The sequence below is a fragment of the Pipra filicauda genome, unplaced genomic scaffold (assembly GCF_003945595.2).
Source record: "Pipra filicauda isolate LSUMZ 115617 unplaced genomic scaffold, ASM394559v2 scaffold60_size3304689_pilon, whole genome shotgun sequence".
In the NCBI taxonomy this organism is placed as follows: Eukaryota; Metazoa; Chordata; class Aves; order Passeriformes; family Pipridae; genus Pipra; species Pipra filicauda.
Genome location: NW_024104765.1, coordinates 482,227 through 499,489, shown reverse-complemented (window position 1 = coordinate 499,489; position 17,263 = coordinate 482,227). Strand labels below are relative to the sequence as shown.

At 40.7% G+C, this 17,263-nt stretch overlaps 1 protein-coding gene across 1 annotated transcript; it reads left to right on the top strand.

Annotated features, from left to right (window-relative positions):
• Window positions 1–56: 56 nt before the first annotated feature.
• On the top strand, window positions 57–16,966 carry AKIRIN2 (akirin 2). The gene is made up of 5 exons (XM_027743549.2): window positions 57–700; window positions 11,334–11,477; window positions 12,051–12,200; window positions 15,910–15,981; window positions 16,284–16,966. Exons 1-5 carry the CDS (start codon window positions 496–498, stop codon window positions 16,292–16,294), a joined length of 582 nt encoding a protein of 193 aa, XP_027599350.1. The 5' UTR covers window positions 57–495; the 3' UTR covers window positions 16,295–16,966.
• Window positions 16,967–17,263: the final 297 nt, after the last annotated feature.

The window sequence follows — 17,263 nt, the reverse complement described above, 5'->3', positions numbered from 1 at the left end:
CGGGACGGGGGGGGGGCTGGCGTTTGAACCGGCGGCGTTGTTGTTGACGCCATATTGCTGGTGCGGGGGTTACGGCCGGGAGCGCCATCGCCGCCATCGCCGTCGCCCAGGCCCCTCTGCCGCCATCGCCTCGCATCGGCTGCTCTGCACCGCGCCCCTGGCACCGGCCCCGCGCCCCTCGGCACGGATCGCGCCCCCCCACCGGCCGAGGGCGGAATTTGTCCCGGCCGGGCAGGGCGGAGCGGGCGGGGAGAGCGGAGATCCAGCCGGACCGAGCCGGGGTTGCTGCTGCCGCTGCCGGGGCCGCTCCCCAGAGAGAGGCCGGCGGGGAGGCGGCGGAGGCGGCCCTGACGCAGCCGCCCCCTCCTTTCCCTTCCCTCCCCCCCAGCCCGCCCCAGACAGCGGGGAAGGCGCCTCTGGGCAGGGCCGACTGCTGCTGCTCCCACCACCGTCTGCGCTGCCCCTCGCTCCGAGCCCCCTTGGCCGCCCCGCGCCATGGCTTGCGGCGCCACTTTGAAAAGGACTCTGGATTTTGACCCGCTGCTGAGCCCGGCGTCCCCGAAGCGGAGGCGATGTACGCCATTGTCAGCCCCGGCCTCGGCCGCCTCCTCCTCCTTCGCCGCCGCCGCCTCCTCCCCGCAGAAATACCTGCGCATGGAGCCCTCGCCCTTCGGAGAGGTGTCGTCCCGGCTCACCACAGGTGAGGGGACGCGGCACCCCCTATGCCCGGCACCCGCCCCGGGGGCACTTCGGCGGGGAGGGGGCCGGGAAAGCGGCCGGGGAACGGGGAGGAGAAGGAGCAGGAAGAGGGGAAGGTTGGGTGGGTCTAGCGTCCCCCTCCAGCCATTTTCTGCCGGGCTGTGCCGCTGGCAGCGGCCGGGGCGATCCGTGGTCGGCTTGGCACCGAGAGACACAATAGAAATGGCCGTTTGCAGCAGGAGAGGGGGAGGAGGAGGAGGGAAGGGGAGGAAGAAGGGGGGCGGGTTGAGCCGGTGCGGGAGGGTGGCCATAGGGAAAGGGGTCGGCGAATGCGGGAGGGAGACTGGAAAAAGGGGCCCGAGCGGGAGAACGGGGCGGAGAGGTGTGCTGGGTGGAGGGGAAGCTCTATCCTAGGAAGGGGGGAGGCCGGCTTTTTTTTTTTTTTTCTCCTTTTCCCCGGGTGCCTGGATGTGGCAAGGGGAGCCGCAGGGGCGAGTCGAGCTGCGGAAACGCTGGGGGTGGCAGGGGCTGGGGGTGTGACCGAGATTGGGCTGGGGTCGGGAGTGGGAGCGCCGGCGGGGCCCTCATCGCTCCTTTCCTCGCAGCCATTATCCATGGGTCGAGGCGGCGGCGGCACCTCCTCCTCCCGTTGCTCAGATATCGTGGGGGGAGGGAAGGAGCTGGAGGGCGGCCTGTCATCCATCACCCGCAAAACACCAGTGGGAAAAGGGAAAAGCGGATAAAACAAAGGGGTGATTCTGCTCCCAGCCCCTTAATGCGGGCCACCGTCCCGGCTGACCCGTTCTATGGCATCCTTAAAGTTCCATAGGAAAACCGAGCGTTGAAGGCGGTTGTGTGCAAGGGTGAGAGTTGCCTTTAGGGCAGATAAAATGGAATCGGGCGTTCTCCTCGTCTGGGAGACGCGGGGCAAGAACGAAACCCTTTTACATTCTTAACCTGCGAGAGATGAGTCAGTCGCAGCCCTTAAAGCTCCAGGTCTGCTTGTGTAAGGGTTGTCAATTAAAAATCAACCGAGTTCTTCTTAGCAGCGAGTAGGGAGAGAAGAAAGGAATGAATCTTGGCTGGGCACTCGGGATTGATTGGCCCGTGCTATGGTTAGTCCAGTGGGCAGCTTCCAGCAATGCACTCAGGGACGGTGCAGCTCGCGGCCATGAGCGGCTGTAGCGCCGAGGTATGGATGCATCCGTGTCCTTTGTGTGCAGGGGAAATAAGCCCTCTGCAGTTGTTGCAGCAGAATTCCTTCCACCGTTGCATTCGGTACTCTTGTATAACAAAAGTTGGCTCCAGATTACCAGGCAGTAAGTTTGAGTGTGTTTTCAAATTGCCATCTCCTCCACGTAGGGCAGTGCCATGTTCCGATATTCTTGGTTTGAAAACTATATCGTAGAATACATTTTTTTACAGGTTTTAATGAAATAATAAAAAAATTGCTGTGGAGGAAATATATACTGGACATACAGAGTTAAACTTGGCATCGGCGCCTTGATTTGTTTTTTGAACCTCTAGGAAAAGATCTTGAATGAGTCAGCGGTCTGAGATGAGAGTTGTGATGGATGGCACTCCCTGATACAGTGAGGCATTACATGTACTTTGAGATGTTTAAAATCAGAATTAATTTAGAGGATAAGTGTTGCTTCTTTGCAAGGATTTCTTTTGGCTTGTTTCTTTAGGATTTGGAGAGCTTAGGTTATGAATATTTAATAGAAATATCATCTGGCCAGTAAATATATATTGCGGAAAGGAGACAAATCAATAAGATTTTTAGTAGAGTCAACCTACAGCAGTATTTGAGGTAATACCTAAGCTCCTATCTTAATGATTCTGAAAGGCTTAAGAAATCGAAATGTTACTGAAATTGAGCATATACAGGCCTCATTATCTCCTGAGAAAATCAGAGGTGCAGGTAGTACTCTGTGTGAAAAGGTGATTCTGTACAGACAAGGATGTATTTTATGTAAGCCATTTGTATAATATAATGAAGAAGGAAGGACAGTAAATCAAAATGTTTCTTACAGTGCTTGAAGCATTTATAAATTGTGCATGTTTGCATGGATTTAGCTTAAAAACTCTCTCTTTGGTTTATGTTACAGGAAAAAAAAATCTTTAAATAAACCATGCTGGTAAAAATGTGTCTGTTAATCAGCTTATTTAGTTTTTACCTTCAGTTGAATTTGGGGTTATTGCCACATTGTCTGTATTTCATTTCAACCATTTGTGAGCAAACCAGAGTGTATCATTTTAAAGGGGACACTTGAAAGATTATGTGGGATTCATCTCATCTAACTTTGTAAATGTATGTCTGACCTAATAGTTTGTAGTTTTCTTGATAGTCAGATGGAAGAAACAGATGGTTTATTCTAGACCTCTGATTTAGGCTGAGGCAAAGTGTGCTGCAGAAATATGTATTGCTTTCCAGTGACTGCAAACTGAGTTTGTGACCATGTAAGCATTCAGATGTCTACATTAGGGTTAGATGAATCTTGCTCTGTGTGACAAGAATTCCAGTCTGACTTGAAAAGTGTTCCCAACTGAGTCACCGTTTTGCGTTGGGAAATTTGTTAACAATAGCCAGAATTCAGTTGACTTCACTTACGGTTTCCTCAATCTGTTACTATAATGCTTAGATTTCTAGCACTTAAAAAATGTCTGTCTGAATTTTGTTTAATGAAAAGTAGGGGTCATATGAAATCAGAGCTCTGGATATAAAACCTGATGCTTATACTTTAAGTTCACCCATAAACATTTCTCTTCTGTTCTGTCCTGCTGGTGTTTAACTTCAGCCGGTGGAAACTGTATCAACACCAGGATTTCTTACTACATCGTTCATTATTTCAAAAAAGAATTATCTAGAAGTAGAATACAGATTGATTGAGGGGTGTGCTAAGAACTGAGTCAGATGAGAAAACAGCTGCCTGTATAGAGTGGTCATAGACAAATAACCAGTACGTTTGTTTGAGAGAGGGTAGGCTTACTCAAGATGAAATTTATCTCTTGCGAGAGTGTTTTAATATTTTTTGGTTATTTGAACAGCTGTTAGGTCACTTCCAGTTTGTTGGTGAATTTGGCAGCCAAACGGAATTGTGCTTACTGGCTTGAGCATACTCTTAAGTATGTTTGCTAATTTTTGAATACCATTGTTTGCATGTAGAATGGTGTTTTTAAAACTGTGTTCACTATAAGCAGTGCAGAACATCCCTGCCTGGCATAAAATGGGTTTAGTTTTGAAAGAGTGGCTCCTCTAAGAATTTTTCTACTGCTTGAATACTACAGATGAGTTTTAGTTTCATGTGAGTTCTACCTATAAATGAGACTGTTCTGTATAATCAGAATAACTGCAGTTGGGTCTGGATGCCTGTGAATAACGCATTACACTTGTTGGGTTTCCTCTGAAGTCGGAAGGCTGCTGTTGAAAGCTGTTAAATGAATTCTAGAGGGTGAAGGGAGAAAGCAGTGGCAGTACTATTTTTTCTGTTCTCTGCTGGATGTTTTGGAACCCTTGTTTTCAGTTTTACCATGATGAAAGATTATGTTTGGGAGTGGGGAGAAAAAAAAGAAAAAACTACACTGACATTTTTTAAATTTGGAGGCAAGTCAGTTGTTAAAAGCCTGCATGTCTGGATATTTCTGAGGTTTAAGCTACAGTGGCAAATACAGTCCAAAGAAATGGGGTGGGGGGTGTAAGGGAGAGAGAGTGATGACCTTAGGGATTTAAATCTCCTTATTCCTGGTACATAGTAACTGTAAAGACAAACTGAAATCGGTAGCTCTTTTTCCACACTCCATCCAAAATCAGTTTAACTTGCCAGTAGAACTTTATACAAGAATGTTGTAGTTAAAAGCTGTTCATGAAATCACTTAAAAATCCACAGACTTTTGCACGTGCAGGTTTTCCTCCATCTGAAACATTCATCTGCCTTGAGACTTCCCCAGCAACTAACTAATGTTGCAAACCAAAAATTGCAGTGGGTGGAGCTTTTGAGAACAGGCCTTCAACTCAGGTCACTGGTCGAAATCCAAGCAGAGATAATGTCAAAAGTTTGACAGAATGTGAAAACTATTGAATTTATGCAGTACTTAGTAATGAGTGTGCCTAATTGGTATTTACTGCTTTAAGGGCAGTTACAGATTGCAACAGGAGTTGGTTGTAAGAGTCCTTCCCTCAGGAGGGACTCTTTACAAACAGAAGGTAGATGAATTTGCCTTTAATATATACCCTTTTCTTTCAGAGAATAGTCTGGAAAAAATTGATATAATTGACACACGTTTTCAAAGTTAATGCAAGAAAATTACTTTGCCCTTTGAATAGGAAGAACTGTTAGTCTTCCCTATAAGCTGTCCTCCTATGACCTTTGAGTTGCCCTCTTGAGCAAACAGAAGTACTTCTGTCTCAAACTTGGTCAGGCAGTGGCCAAGTACAGGTTTGGCTTTTAAAGAACAGATCTAAGGGCTTTGGAATGTGACATAGTAGTGCTGCATCTCTTTCTACTTAATTTCTGTTTTGTTAACATTTATCCACATGTGTATTTATTGCTAAATTATCTTGGTGAGATGCCAGATTTCTCATTGTGCTCCAGTATTGCAGAAATCATTAGGATTTTAAAAAACAAAACATTCCCACCCCTTAAAAAAAGTCATGTAATGGACTTGATAATTTAGTTTATATGAGAAATTTCTGCATAGATGCCTGTGGTGACTATAAATATTAAATATCCTTGGTTGTAGGTGTCATAAAATGTTGAAGCAGTTTTTTGTTTCAGTGGCAAGTCTGATAAATGCAATGTGACAATTTTTTATGTGAAGGGAAAGATCTAATTGCTGTGTCTAATACATTTTGCATTGCTTGATTTATTTTTCATTCCTCAACCCCTTGATCAGGAGAACTGGGATTTCCTGAAATAACACATTTGCAGAATGAGCTAATGCATATGTGAGCATCCAGCTTGTTGTGGGAGAACCAGAGCCTTCGTCAGCCTGAAACCCGAAGTAATTGGATCTCGAGAGGGAGCCTACTCTGTGCCCCAGAGTCCATTGTGAGCTGCTCCTGTCCATTGTGTAGCTATAGCAGTGGCTGAGAAGTGTCACTGTGTACACTTTATCAGTGTTCTTTCGGGCTTACAGCATGCTCCTCTGAGGTGAGCATGGTTTCCAAAAGTATACATTCTGTTACTGGAGTCTTAATAGACCATGCCTAATTAAGAAACATCGGTGGAATAAAATGGTCACATCAGTGTGACCAAAGCAAGCGAGTAAGAGGACTAGCTGGGTTGTAATGGCTGTCTGTGCCTGTGAATTCCTTGGTTAAGTAGGTAGAAAAAAGTGGGGAATACTGTTACCTATTGCTCTGCTGCAGTGCTGCCCTTAGGGGAAGCTGGCATCTTAAAATTGACATTCTGTGTCAGTAGTCTGGTAGAGAGACCAAAACTAGGTTTATGGTAGCATCACCTAGATGTTGAATAAGGGCGAAGGCCTAATGGAAATGTCATACATAAATTTGAACTAGGGACAGTGGAGCAGTTTTGCTTTAACAGAAGCTGAAATCCCTAAAGATGCATGCTGTTGACATCAGCATTTGATTATTACTCAGAAGAAATCTCAGGCATGGTTCAAGTTGGAATACATATGTCGAATTCTGACAATGCAAACTGAAACCTGAGCTTAAGATTCCATTTCAGGCCAGGAAAACTGCTACTCTGATTTCAGCCTATTGAGTCACCTTCCTGTGTGTTTTGCTGAATTTTCCTTCAGCTAAATGAGAGAAGCCAGAAGCTGAGATGAGAGATTGCTAGTTTAAAAATCAAGCTAAAAGAAGAAAAATCCTTCAGGGGAACAATCAGCACCTACACAGTTGATAAGCAGTTATTAAAATGGAGAAAATAATTGTTTGCCTTGTTACCTTTTCATGTTGCACTGCTGTTTCCTTTGTACATAATTTCTAGGTAATTATAGGTCAGGATGAAGGAAGTAGATAACAGAATTTTGGAAAAGATTAACTTGACTTTTTATCATGAATTAAAGGAAGTTAGAAGACTTCATTACTCCTTGGAAATGAATATTTGGCTTTGTAATCCATTAGCATGACAGATCATATTTCAGATGTCAGACTTGGACTCTGATTTGCCCCCTTGATGTTTCATCCTCTCTTCATTAGGAAATCTTTCTTCTCTGAGTTGCATCTCAAGTTCTGAAAGAAAATTGGTGTGAAAGCTGTCTTTCTTAATGCAGTATTTCAGGAACCTGTGTACTGAACTTTATGCTCTCAGCACACAGCTCCAGATAAAAAAAGTGTCCATGCATTTCATTGTATTGAGGTATATTTGACTGAATCCCTTCAGAGGTTACAGTGAGACACTAGCATTTTTGGTTTATCATTCTTTATCTTAGCCTTGGACCTGAAGGAGGAGAAGGTGGTATAAGAAGTTGGCAGAGAGTCGTAGTCATCTTGAATTTGAAATGTTATTTATGAAGTATTAATTCATTTCAGTGCGTTAGCAGTGTGGCTTTTTCTTACTGATACCCTAGATTCAGCAAGTCTCATTTTTACTTCTCATTTTTACCTCTGCCTGGTCTTCCCTGCTAAATAGCTCTGTGCCTTCAGAGGCATCTCTAACCCCAGTAGGAAACACTGAGTAGAGGGGATAAATTGAAATTAAAAAGAAACTGAGGATAGGCCACAGAGATGTATGTTTGATCATATTAAATATATTACTTTTGTCACCTCAGATGAAATCACTGTATGATCTACGACGTTTGATTTGAACTTCAGCACCTATAAGATGGATGAAAGTATTTCTTTAAAATACCTAATAAGTTGTAATATGGGATTCAAGTTCTCACTTCAATTTTATAGTCCTAGAGAAACTCACATAAACCAGGTTTTCTTTAACGGGTGTACTTTAAGATTCTAGTTTTTTATATAAAATAATTTGTTAATTAAAATGCATGTCATTGTTGTAAAGGACAATTTTGACCTCTACGTTGAGGAACACATAAAACAACCTGTCCTGTGTTTGACACCAGTTAAATGCACATTTTAATTCAGTTGTCAACTGCAGAGGGAATAGTCAGAGCTAATTGGAAGTAAGAGAGGTTAAGAAACTGAACTTAAAAAAGGCAGGAAGGTTTTCTGGAAGCAAAACTAGGTTGGATCTGCTAACTCTAAGCTTTGTTTAACTGGGCCAGAGCTTTAAAGGTCTTTCCAGTTAGATGTCGGCTATATAGGTATTGTCTGGCTTGCACTGCCTTAATATTTCATGGCTTCTCTCAGGTGCTGAGATGCTATAAAAACATTTTCCACATATTTTTGTGGATTTATGAGGCAGAACTGAAAATGACAGAAGTAACTTAGTGCACTTAAACAACTTTTCTTACTGTAGTAGATTATTTTAATTTAGCATTCAGATTTTCATTTAAAATGAGTCATAAATATTTGCAGTCTTACATTTCACTTCACAGTGAAGCCATTTTCTTTAAAGTCAAAGATTTTATGCCACTGTAAGTTAATAAAAATGTCTACTCAGTCTTTGCTGGTGCAAAAATGCGCCTGCTTTATTTGAAGCATTTCTGGTCTGATCACTTATGTGAGAAGTTATTGAAAGTTTGGTGCCACGTTAAACTTGTGTTTCTTGACTGTTAACCTTGATTTTTTAAATCAGGAAGGCATGAGACGAGTCATTCTCACAGTCACCTTGCCTACTATCAGCAAGGCACTGAGTACAGCTTGTAGTCCAGTTCTCTGTACTGAGCAATATTGCGCTACATCTCCTAAATTTGTCTGAATAGAGGAATATCGTTCACCAAACTAGGTTATGTACGTGCCAAACAAGTGTTCAGCCAGGCCTTAACATTTCAGGCTTTTTTCTCCTGGTTGCTGTTTGCGATGTAGTCAGTGTCATGTTCATTAAATAGTCTCTTCCTCTATCTCACTATGCTTAGTTCTCTACCTTTACCTGAAGTCATAGTAATGCAAACTGTCAAAGTGATTTTGTCAGGACAGGGATCTCCCAATGTATCTGTCATGGCGTTTTTTGAGGTTTTTGATTTTCAGAGCTAAATTTGAAGGTGGCAAATTAAAAAGTGTTGCCAAATTAAAAGATGAAACTGCTGTAACAAAAGAGACTTCTTTGTCCGAAATTCAGTATAATTTGGAATAGAATAATGTGTCTTTGGTGCACAAATCTTCATTTTCTATCCTAGTTGTTACTTTTTTCCCCGAAGTCAGTACCTAAATTCTTTGCTGCCTCTCCCTGTTTCCCTACTCCCCACCTCGTTGCTTTTACTCCTTCTATTCTGGCTGGTATTTTAACATTTTCTCTAAATTATTGCCTGTTTAATTTCTAATGTTATTAGGACTGGAGGAAACCTGGCTGATGATTGTTGACTTAACTCTTGCTGTTTTCTCAGTTGACCAGTCTGTTTACTTTTTTTGTTTTCCATGATGCTGGTGGTTAATGTGGTTTGAGAATGTTTCTGCAAAAAGGTAATACAAAGGAGAGCTGTAGAGAAGATTTTTATTCAAGTTGTTACACTTGAAATTTGGCTGATATTTTTCATGTGGGATTTGTAAAGTATGCCCAAGACGAAGTAGTCGTAGTGAAGGATGGACATGGTCTATTACGTTTTTTGTTAATGCAAATACAGTGTGAATGTGTGCAGTCGTGTTTCTCATAGTGTAGACATGCTTTAGGACAGATGTGGTCTTATGAGCTAGTTTGGTTCTCTCTCAAAATTATGCAGAATCACTTTAGCGATAACAGCACTTGATTTTGAGGAATATTATTTTACCACCATAATGTCATTGAGTAAAAATGTTGCAGGGCCATTCTCTGACTGATGTGTGTGTGCCTCTCACAAACTCTAGATGGGATTCTGTTTAATTTTGGAAGCCTGAGTCCATCTTGGTTTAACACGATTTATATATTTCTGTACCATGCTGCAGTGTATCTTGTCCTACAAAAAACAGGAATCCTTAAGCCCCCTCAAGTACTTTTCTCCCCACTTGCTTAGTTTCCAGCTTTCCTGCTGTGTTTCCTTTTTATGTCTTCTGCATTTGCTGCTTCTTTGAACCAAGTTATTGACCTCATCTAAGGGAGCTGAAAATTGTACAACTTCAGACACTGGACTGAAAAGGTATAAAGGCTTTAATCAATGGACAAAATCCAAGAAGCTCCTTTGCTGAAAATGCTGGTATTCCTGTTGACTGGAAACAATTTTCTTTCTTTTTGTAAATCAGAAGCCTCTAGACTGACTTGCAGAATTGAAGAACCACGCCAATATTTAAACATCTGAGCTAAGAATTGTCGAGCGTTTGCTTCTGCTTGGTCTACTAGAGGCTTCGGCCACTGACTGAATAAGCTGGTAGCTGAAGTCACTTGCATCACATGGTTGCTTACTAGAAAATGATCAGATATGGAACCTCAGTAGTGTAGGGATCACAGACGTGAAAATTAGTTGAGAATTTTGTATTGGCAAAATGCAGAACAGAAATAGGAAGGTTCTGAGTGGAGTCCTTTGCAACTTTGACATGATCACGTGGATTTGTATGTATGTGAGTTTTGGAAAGCTATCTTTGCCAAAAACTTTAGAAGTCTGAGTAAAAGCCAGTCTGGTAGGGATTTTTTTTTTTTTGTATTTGAGCATTTAAAACTAAGAATTCTCATAAAGAGAGTTTTTAGAAGCCTCTTTATGGGTAGGTCTCCTTAAAAAATAGAAAAATATTTTTTTTTTCTTTAATATTTTACATTGCTAGAGGATATGCAGTTAAGGCCACTAATGCACCTGAGAGCCGTTTGGTACATGGAATTTCAGGGAGAAGGCACACGGGATTGGTAGTTCCATTGCAGGGATTGCATTTTCCCTTGTCATTCTATAGTGGAGATGACGTTATTAGAATAATGTGCTGTATTTTGTTTAGTGTAATCAAGTGCTGAACTACATATTGCCATACTCCTTTAAAAGAGACTATTGATCCATCCATTACGTTTATTTAGATAGATCTGAGGCTGTCAGAAATGTTGTGGAAGGCTTCTGTGTTTTACCTGTAGTTTCCAATTCTTTGATATTTTAAGCGGTAGGTGCTCTTTGCATGTTGTCTAAATTGTGTTTTCTTCTTCTTCACTGTGCTGCCTGTAGGCCACTAAACCTACAGAGTGGAATGGTATTTCATATGGATGTTTTATTCTAGAGTCTGTTGTTACTGTTAAGTGCATGAGTGATAAACCTTGTGTGGGGGAGAAAGATGGTTGCAAATTAAATGTATGAAGGGAAGATTATTAATACCAGTATAAGTTTTATAGCCTAATTTTTATCCTTGTGTATTGTATAGTTGATAGCTCCTAAATTTTAGGATGCCATTCATTTTTGTTAGCAGTACTCTGGCACCAATACTTGACCTTAACTAACAATGTTTTTGCTAATATTCTCCTGGTGAAAAAAGTCTGGGTTAACATTTCTTGTAAGTAGTTTAATTGTATATGTCTTGAAAAAAACATAGTGGGTTTTGCAGACCATGTTGTAAGAGTCTATCTTTTGTCATCTGTTATTTGCTTACAGCATTTTGGTGTCTGAGTGAAAATCAAGCAAAATGGTGACATGTAATTTTTTTTTTTTTTTTTTAGAACAAATTCTGTACAACATAAAACAGGAGTACAAACGCATGCAGAAGAGAAGACATTTAGAAAATAGCTTCCAGCAGACAGATCCTTGTTGTTCTACTGATGCACAGCCACATGCATTTCTCCTTACTGGACCAGCTTTGCCAGGTACCCAGAAAATTCCGTGTAATTCTGTGTGTTTTTAGACTCTGTGTAAATAATTTTTTCTAGTTACTTGGTGGTTTATGGCACATTCTCACCAGTTACTGCTGCCTTTTTTTGTCAATACTAGCATTGATCTGGAAGATGGTAGCTTCTCATTTTAAGAATCGGTAGGATGTAAAGCTGGCATTTGTTTTCAAGAGACTGTCCTGCATACCCTGTCCCTGATACTATAATAGGCTTTTGCAAAGCAGCTATCATTGCACTAATATACTGTACTGTAATTTTTATATAAAATAGAAGCTTAAATTTGTATATGGCAACTGCCATATAAATGGTGTTCATAGTGTTTGTGTAACACTCTTGGTGTTTTGATAGTTGTGCTTGTTGTCCATTGCAGATATGTTCCTTTTGAGTGTCCAGTTCTACTTTAATAGTAATTAGGAGGTTCAAGTAGCAGAGAAAGATTTCTCCAGATATTTTGTAAACTTCCTTTAATGTAAAGGATGTGAAGAAAACTGATTATAAAAATGATTCTGATCTACTTGTAAATTGTTGTGCCCAAATATTTAATCTTAGGTACTTCATCTGCAGCATCATCACCATTGAAAAAAGAACAGCCCCTCTTTACTCTCAGACAAGTTGGAATGATCTGTGAACGTTTGCTGAAAGAACGTGAAGAGAAAATCCGTGAAGAGTATGAAGAAATTTTGACCACAAAACTTGCAGGTATCTTACAATTCAGAATGATGTGTTAAAGTGAGTTTGGAAGCTTAAAACTTTTTCTTATTTTTGTGATACAATATTTTTTTTTTTCCTGACCTATCTTATTAAGGAATGGGGTTACATGCAGAATGGAAAAAACAATGTTTACTCCTTTTTTTTCGTCTATGCTGCTTTGGATAGAAACTATGACTCCTGGGTATTACTAATCAGTGAAAATAGTGGTTTTATTTCAGTTAGAACTTTCTCTAGCTATCATGTCTGAGTTGATCGTTTCCTCCTCATTTTTTTTCCCAGAAGGACTTTGTATTCTACTGCCCTAAGAGCTCTTTGTGAAGAACGTCTTGTGTTCTGGATTTTTTTCCCTGCTTGGGAACTGACTTCTTTTTTCTGGAATTTGGCAAGATGACAGTACCTAAGATTTCCCTTTCTCTTCCCGGTATTAACATTACACTGCTGCCAGCAGTGTCTGATATCTGCCTGAGAGTCAGTTTAACTGCATTTCTGATGTGCCGTGTTGAATTGTTGTATTTCACACCATTCAGCTGAAATTTTTGGCACCTGATGCCAGCTTATCTTTCCAAAAGGATCATGTTAATGTCAGCATTGTAAATATGACCTTTCTTCAGTTTTTGAAGTCCTCTACTTCTAAGCCTCTTGCTGGCATTTGAGCACCTAAATTCTGGTGCATTCAGAGTAGGTGCCTTCATAGTATGATCTGGTATCTAATTTAATATTTAGTGTGATTATAATGAGCATCTGAGTGCACCATTCAGCAGCAGACTTGTGTTTGAGTACCTACAGCTGTTCTGCTTCCCACCTGAAAACACATCAGAATTAAAGTTTTCTGATCTCTTCAGGTGTGTGAATAAAACCTTCTACAGGCATGCCTGTGCTGAAAGTCGACAGACCTGTGTCAGGATTGTGGGTTGCCTGTGATAGTATTGTCTCTGCACCTGAGATTCAGTTCATGTTCTGTGCTTGCTGATCTGCCATTTCTGTGTAAGAACTTCCTATAGTTCTAAGTCTTTTGTAAATCTGCATCTATTTACAACTTAACTAGAGTCCTGAATACTTTCGATTTCTGTGTTTTTCTTTTTAACCTGCTTCAAACTGATGAATTAGGACTGCAGAACTTTTTTCTCCTAATTTGTGTTTGTTAGGAATTAGGTTAGTTCTTGTATTCTCTTAGAAGTATTTCATTTAGCACTGATCATAACCATTTGAAGGCCAGATAGATTTACATTTGTTTCAGACGCTTTCAAAGTACCAACTTGTAGTTCTTTACAAGCAGGAAACCCTTCTGTCAAGTTCCTTATATGTGCTCCATCTTTCAGTCCCAAAGGGAGCATTGTCATTTTTGGTTTTGGGAAAGGAGGGGATTGAATTCCATCTGGGGAGTTGTGGTTTAGTGAGGTGAGTTGGGTTTACTTGTTCTTACAGTGGTGCTCACCAAGAGCAATTAGGAAGATCACGTTACTGCATCTCGTATACGAGGCCAATAATACATTTTCAGCATTATATGGGAATTTAGAAAGAGACTGCCAAAAGAATTTAGAAATTCCTTACATAGAAGGCCAGTTGTAGTTGTCTGCTGACAGAATGGTTATATGCTTTTCTAAACTTTGTTCAGTAAGGAGATTCTCAGTGAAGTCAATGGAAATTAACTGGAAATTCCATAATAAATCTCAATTGAATAGCTTCTTTCAAGGGACTTAACTGAACGTGTACATTCAGACACTTTCCTTATTCCTTTCTGAATCACAGTTGTCGTGTAGGTAGTTAGCCAGGTACTGCCTATTCTTTTCTTTTCCCATGTTCTTTGTGAGCAGAGTTGCTTTTCATGCAGAATGAGCATTTGGTAAATGGAAAACTCAGATCACTGTAATGCCCTAATTTCCCTTCCTGCTTCTGTTACCTGAAACTGCCGTGTTAGCATGAACTTGGGCTTGCAAAGGGGCTAAGTGAAAGACTGACTAGAAAGGTTTTCTAGAATTTGTGAAAAACAGCCTTTCATATTAAAGGTTGAGGTGAAGACTATAGTAATCATATTTGTGTACATGTCATTTAGCCACCTTTTGACTTGAAATAGGATGTATATGATACAGGATGACAGTGACATAAGTATCTTTACCAGCGTTCACTTAAATTTTCAAATTGTTCATTGTAGATTGCTGTTACCTTTGGATTGCTTAACTTCTGAATCTGAATGCCACAAGAAAGGGGCTTTTTAGTAGCTGGATTTTTTAAAATTTGCAAAGCCATAGTTCAAACAAAGATGATGTTACAAAGCAGCTGTGTATGTTGACATACAGCTTTAAAGAAGGAAGTTTGCAAGCTCATTTTTGGCCTTTAACACATACTTTTAGGAAAAGTTCTAGTTGCTGTTATTTTTTGAAATGGTTTCTGGGCAACAGATCCTTCGATCTGCTCTTTGTGTTACTTTGTTGTTTGGCTACAGTCTTTGCACGGCTGCTGAAAAGCTGTTGGTTAGAACTGCAGTGAAACAGGTCCTGCTTGTGGGCAGAGGGGAACTGGCTGCTGTGACTGTGGGCCCCCTTGGTCAGGGATGAATGTCCTTAGATCTTTGGGTCCAGTCCATACTTTGGGCTGCTGCTGCACTACTTGCTGATTACTGATACCCTGTTTACTTCAAAGGTGAAGCTCATCCCTGCAAGAGGATGGGAACTTTAATGGGGCAAACCTGTGGGACTAGGAACCACTACAAATCTAACTGCATTTTTGGTTCAAGATTGCCTTCTTTGACCTTGCCCTTTTCTCAGAACACCCCACATTGCTGCACATGTATTTTTCCACAAGGGAGGAAGGGGAATGGAGAGGAGCGGCATCTGGTAGATATTACTCTCCTTGTTCAATTTCCTAATTCTGAAAGGTGATATCCTGCTGATGAGTGCAATATTAAAACTGAATAAATACTGCAAATGTATTTGTATGTATGCGTGTATAGAAAGAATAACCTTTCTGGGAAATATCAGAGCTTAGTTCAAAGCCAAATTAGTACGTTTCATATCTAAATTTCATTTCAGATGGCACAGTAGCTGTTTTCATGCAGTCCACAGTCAACTATGTGTCTCCTATAGTAGCTGCTTTTGTGCTTGCAATTACTTGGTGTTAGTCACTTAGCATTTCATCCTTTTAGTTTCTCGTTTGCTTTTGATTTTTCTGATGGTCACCAAAAAAGAATTTCTAACTCTGTAGCAAATCCCTTTCCTGCACTTCTGTGTTTCCATTTCATTGAATTAATTTTCTTACATCTGGTAGTGATAGGAGCAGAGAAATTGTTTCCAACCCTAACACTGACCTTAATGCCATGTTCACTGTAACTACTCTGCCTCCGTTATGGATCTGTGAAATGGGCACACTTCATTAGTTCAAAATACAGTGTGTGACATTAGCAGGAGTTAGGTATATTGAGGTCTTTGTTTACGTGCAGCATAATTCTCTTCAAGCATATTGCTGTCCTCCTCATTACAGAAGTTTGTAAGGGGAAGTCTTTTAATTAAGGGGACGTGCTGCATTGTTGTTCTGGGGGATAAGAAGGAAATGACAGCGATGAACTGTGTAATGTCACTTAAAACGACTAGTAGTGGGTGTGTGTATAACTTTGTATGATTTCTGTGTATAAAAATTAGCCCTGAATATTTTTCAGCTTGAGTTAAACTTAATGCACTTCTAATGCGCTTTGTCCTTGCAGAACAATATGACGCATTTGTGAAGTTCACGCATGACCAGATCATGCGACGATATGGAGAACAGCCTGCCAGTTGTGAGTATCTGTTTCTTTTGGTCCCGATAGCAGCATTGAATTACCAAATGTTCAATAATTTAAATGGCCGTTGTTTGTTGTTAAGCTTCAGCTAGGCCCTAAGGCAAAATACTTGGAAATGGATAATATGGGAGACTGAGGTTGAAAGGAAGGTGTGAGAGAAAATGAGCTTGTTTTTAAAACATGTAAAACATATAGAACTGTCTCCCGTAGCCTGCTGGGTTTTGATACTGCCACAGCAGGTTTGCAATGAGCTGGCATTTGTTACCTCTGTCATTAACTCTTGTTTTTTCTCTTTCCAGATGTTTCATGAATCACACTTTCTGCATATGTGGGCTGCCCTATACACCCTGTTTTATTGTTGCAAGCTGTCCCAGTAAAGACTTGCAGCAATGCCATATTTTTTCCCCCTGTGAACACAGGTTATTTCAAGCTTTTGTCAGTGGCAACCACTCTTATGCAGCAACTGGTTTTGGAGTGCTCCCTGATGTCAGTACCACCTGGATGTGGACCTTTGCTACCTGTAATAATACCAGTGGCCTCATTTGCTGTATCATTACGATTTGGCTTCTTATGTTAATAAGTTTGAAAAAGTAAAGGATTAAAGCTGGTGTTCTAGAAGTTGCCCTTCACTGGTTGTGTAAATAAAAATGTAGAATGACACTTCTGACTGAAGTTAGTGTGGTTTTCATAACTGTGCACTACAACAAAGCTGTAATCACAGTTAAGTTAGAATGTAATCCCAGGACAATTTTAAGCAAATAGCCCACAGTACTGCCTGTGAAATAGTGAAGGAGGGCATTTCTGTATTCCATGACTTTTTTGGGGGTTAAGAATGGGTTTATATGATTTCTCATTTTTGTAGTTTTTATTTATTCTATCAGTCTTTAACAAATGTTTATTGCTGCAATTTTTCAGTGTATCATTGTTTTACTGCCCTTGTAGTACTGGAATTTAGTTGGAAGAATAAAACATTTACTTCTAATCTGTTTTTTTTAATATGCAGGTGGAACTTTTGCTGTGTATGAATAAACTTAAATCTGAGTGTTTAAATGAAAACTTTATTTACTAGCAATAGTGGGTGGGTCAGTTTTAGATCAGGAGAAGGAGGTGGATGAAAATCTCAGGTCATTCTTCAGAGGCAAAGAAATCTTCCTTAGATTGGCTGTATTGTTTCTTCTTGTGGAAGCATGTTTGGTACAGAACTGACAAGAAACTGTTGATGTAACTTGCTGCAGCTGACTCAAACAGCTGCATTTGCCTTCCTTCAGATTTAAATGAC

Coding starts and splice junctions, on each gene's coding strand:
- AKIRIN2 (XM_027743549.2), top strand. CDS start 496: ATGGCTTGCGGCGCCACTTTGAAAAGGACTCTGGATTTTGACCCGCTG. Junction 11,478..12,050: donor TACTGGACCAGCTTTGCCAG/GTACCCAGAAAA, acceptor ATTTAATCTTAG/GTACTTCATCTGCAGCATCA. Junction 12,201..15,909: donor TTTGACCACAAAACTTGCAG/GTATCTTACAAT, acceptor TTGTCCTTGCAG/AACAATATGACGCATTTGTG.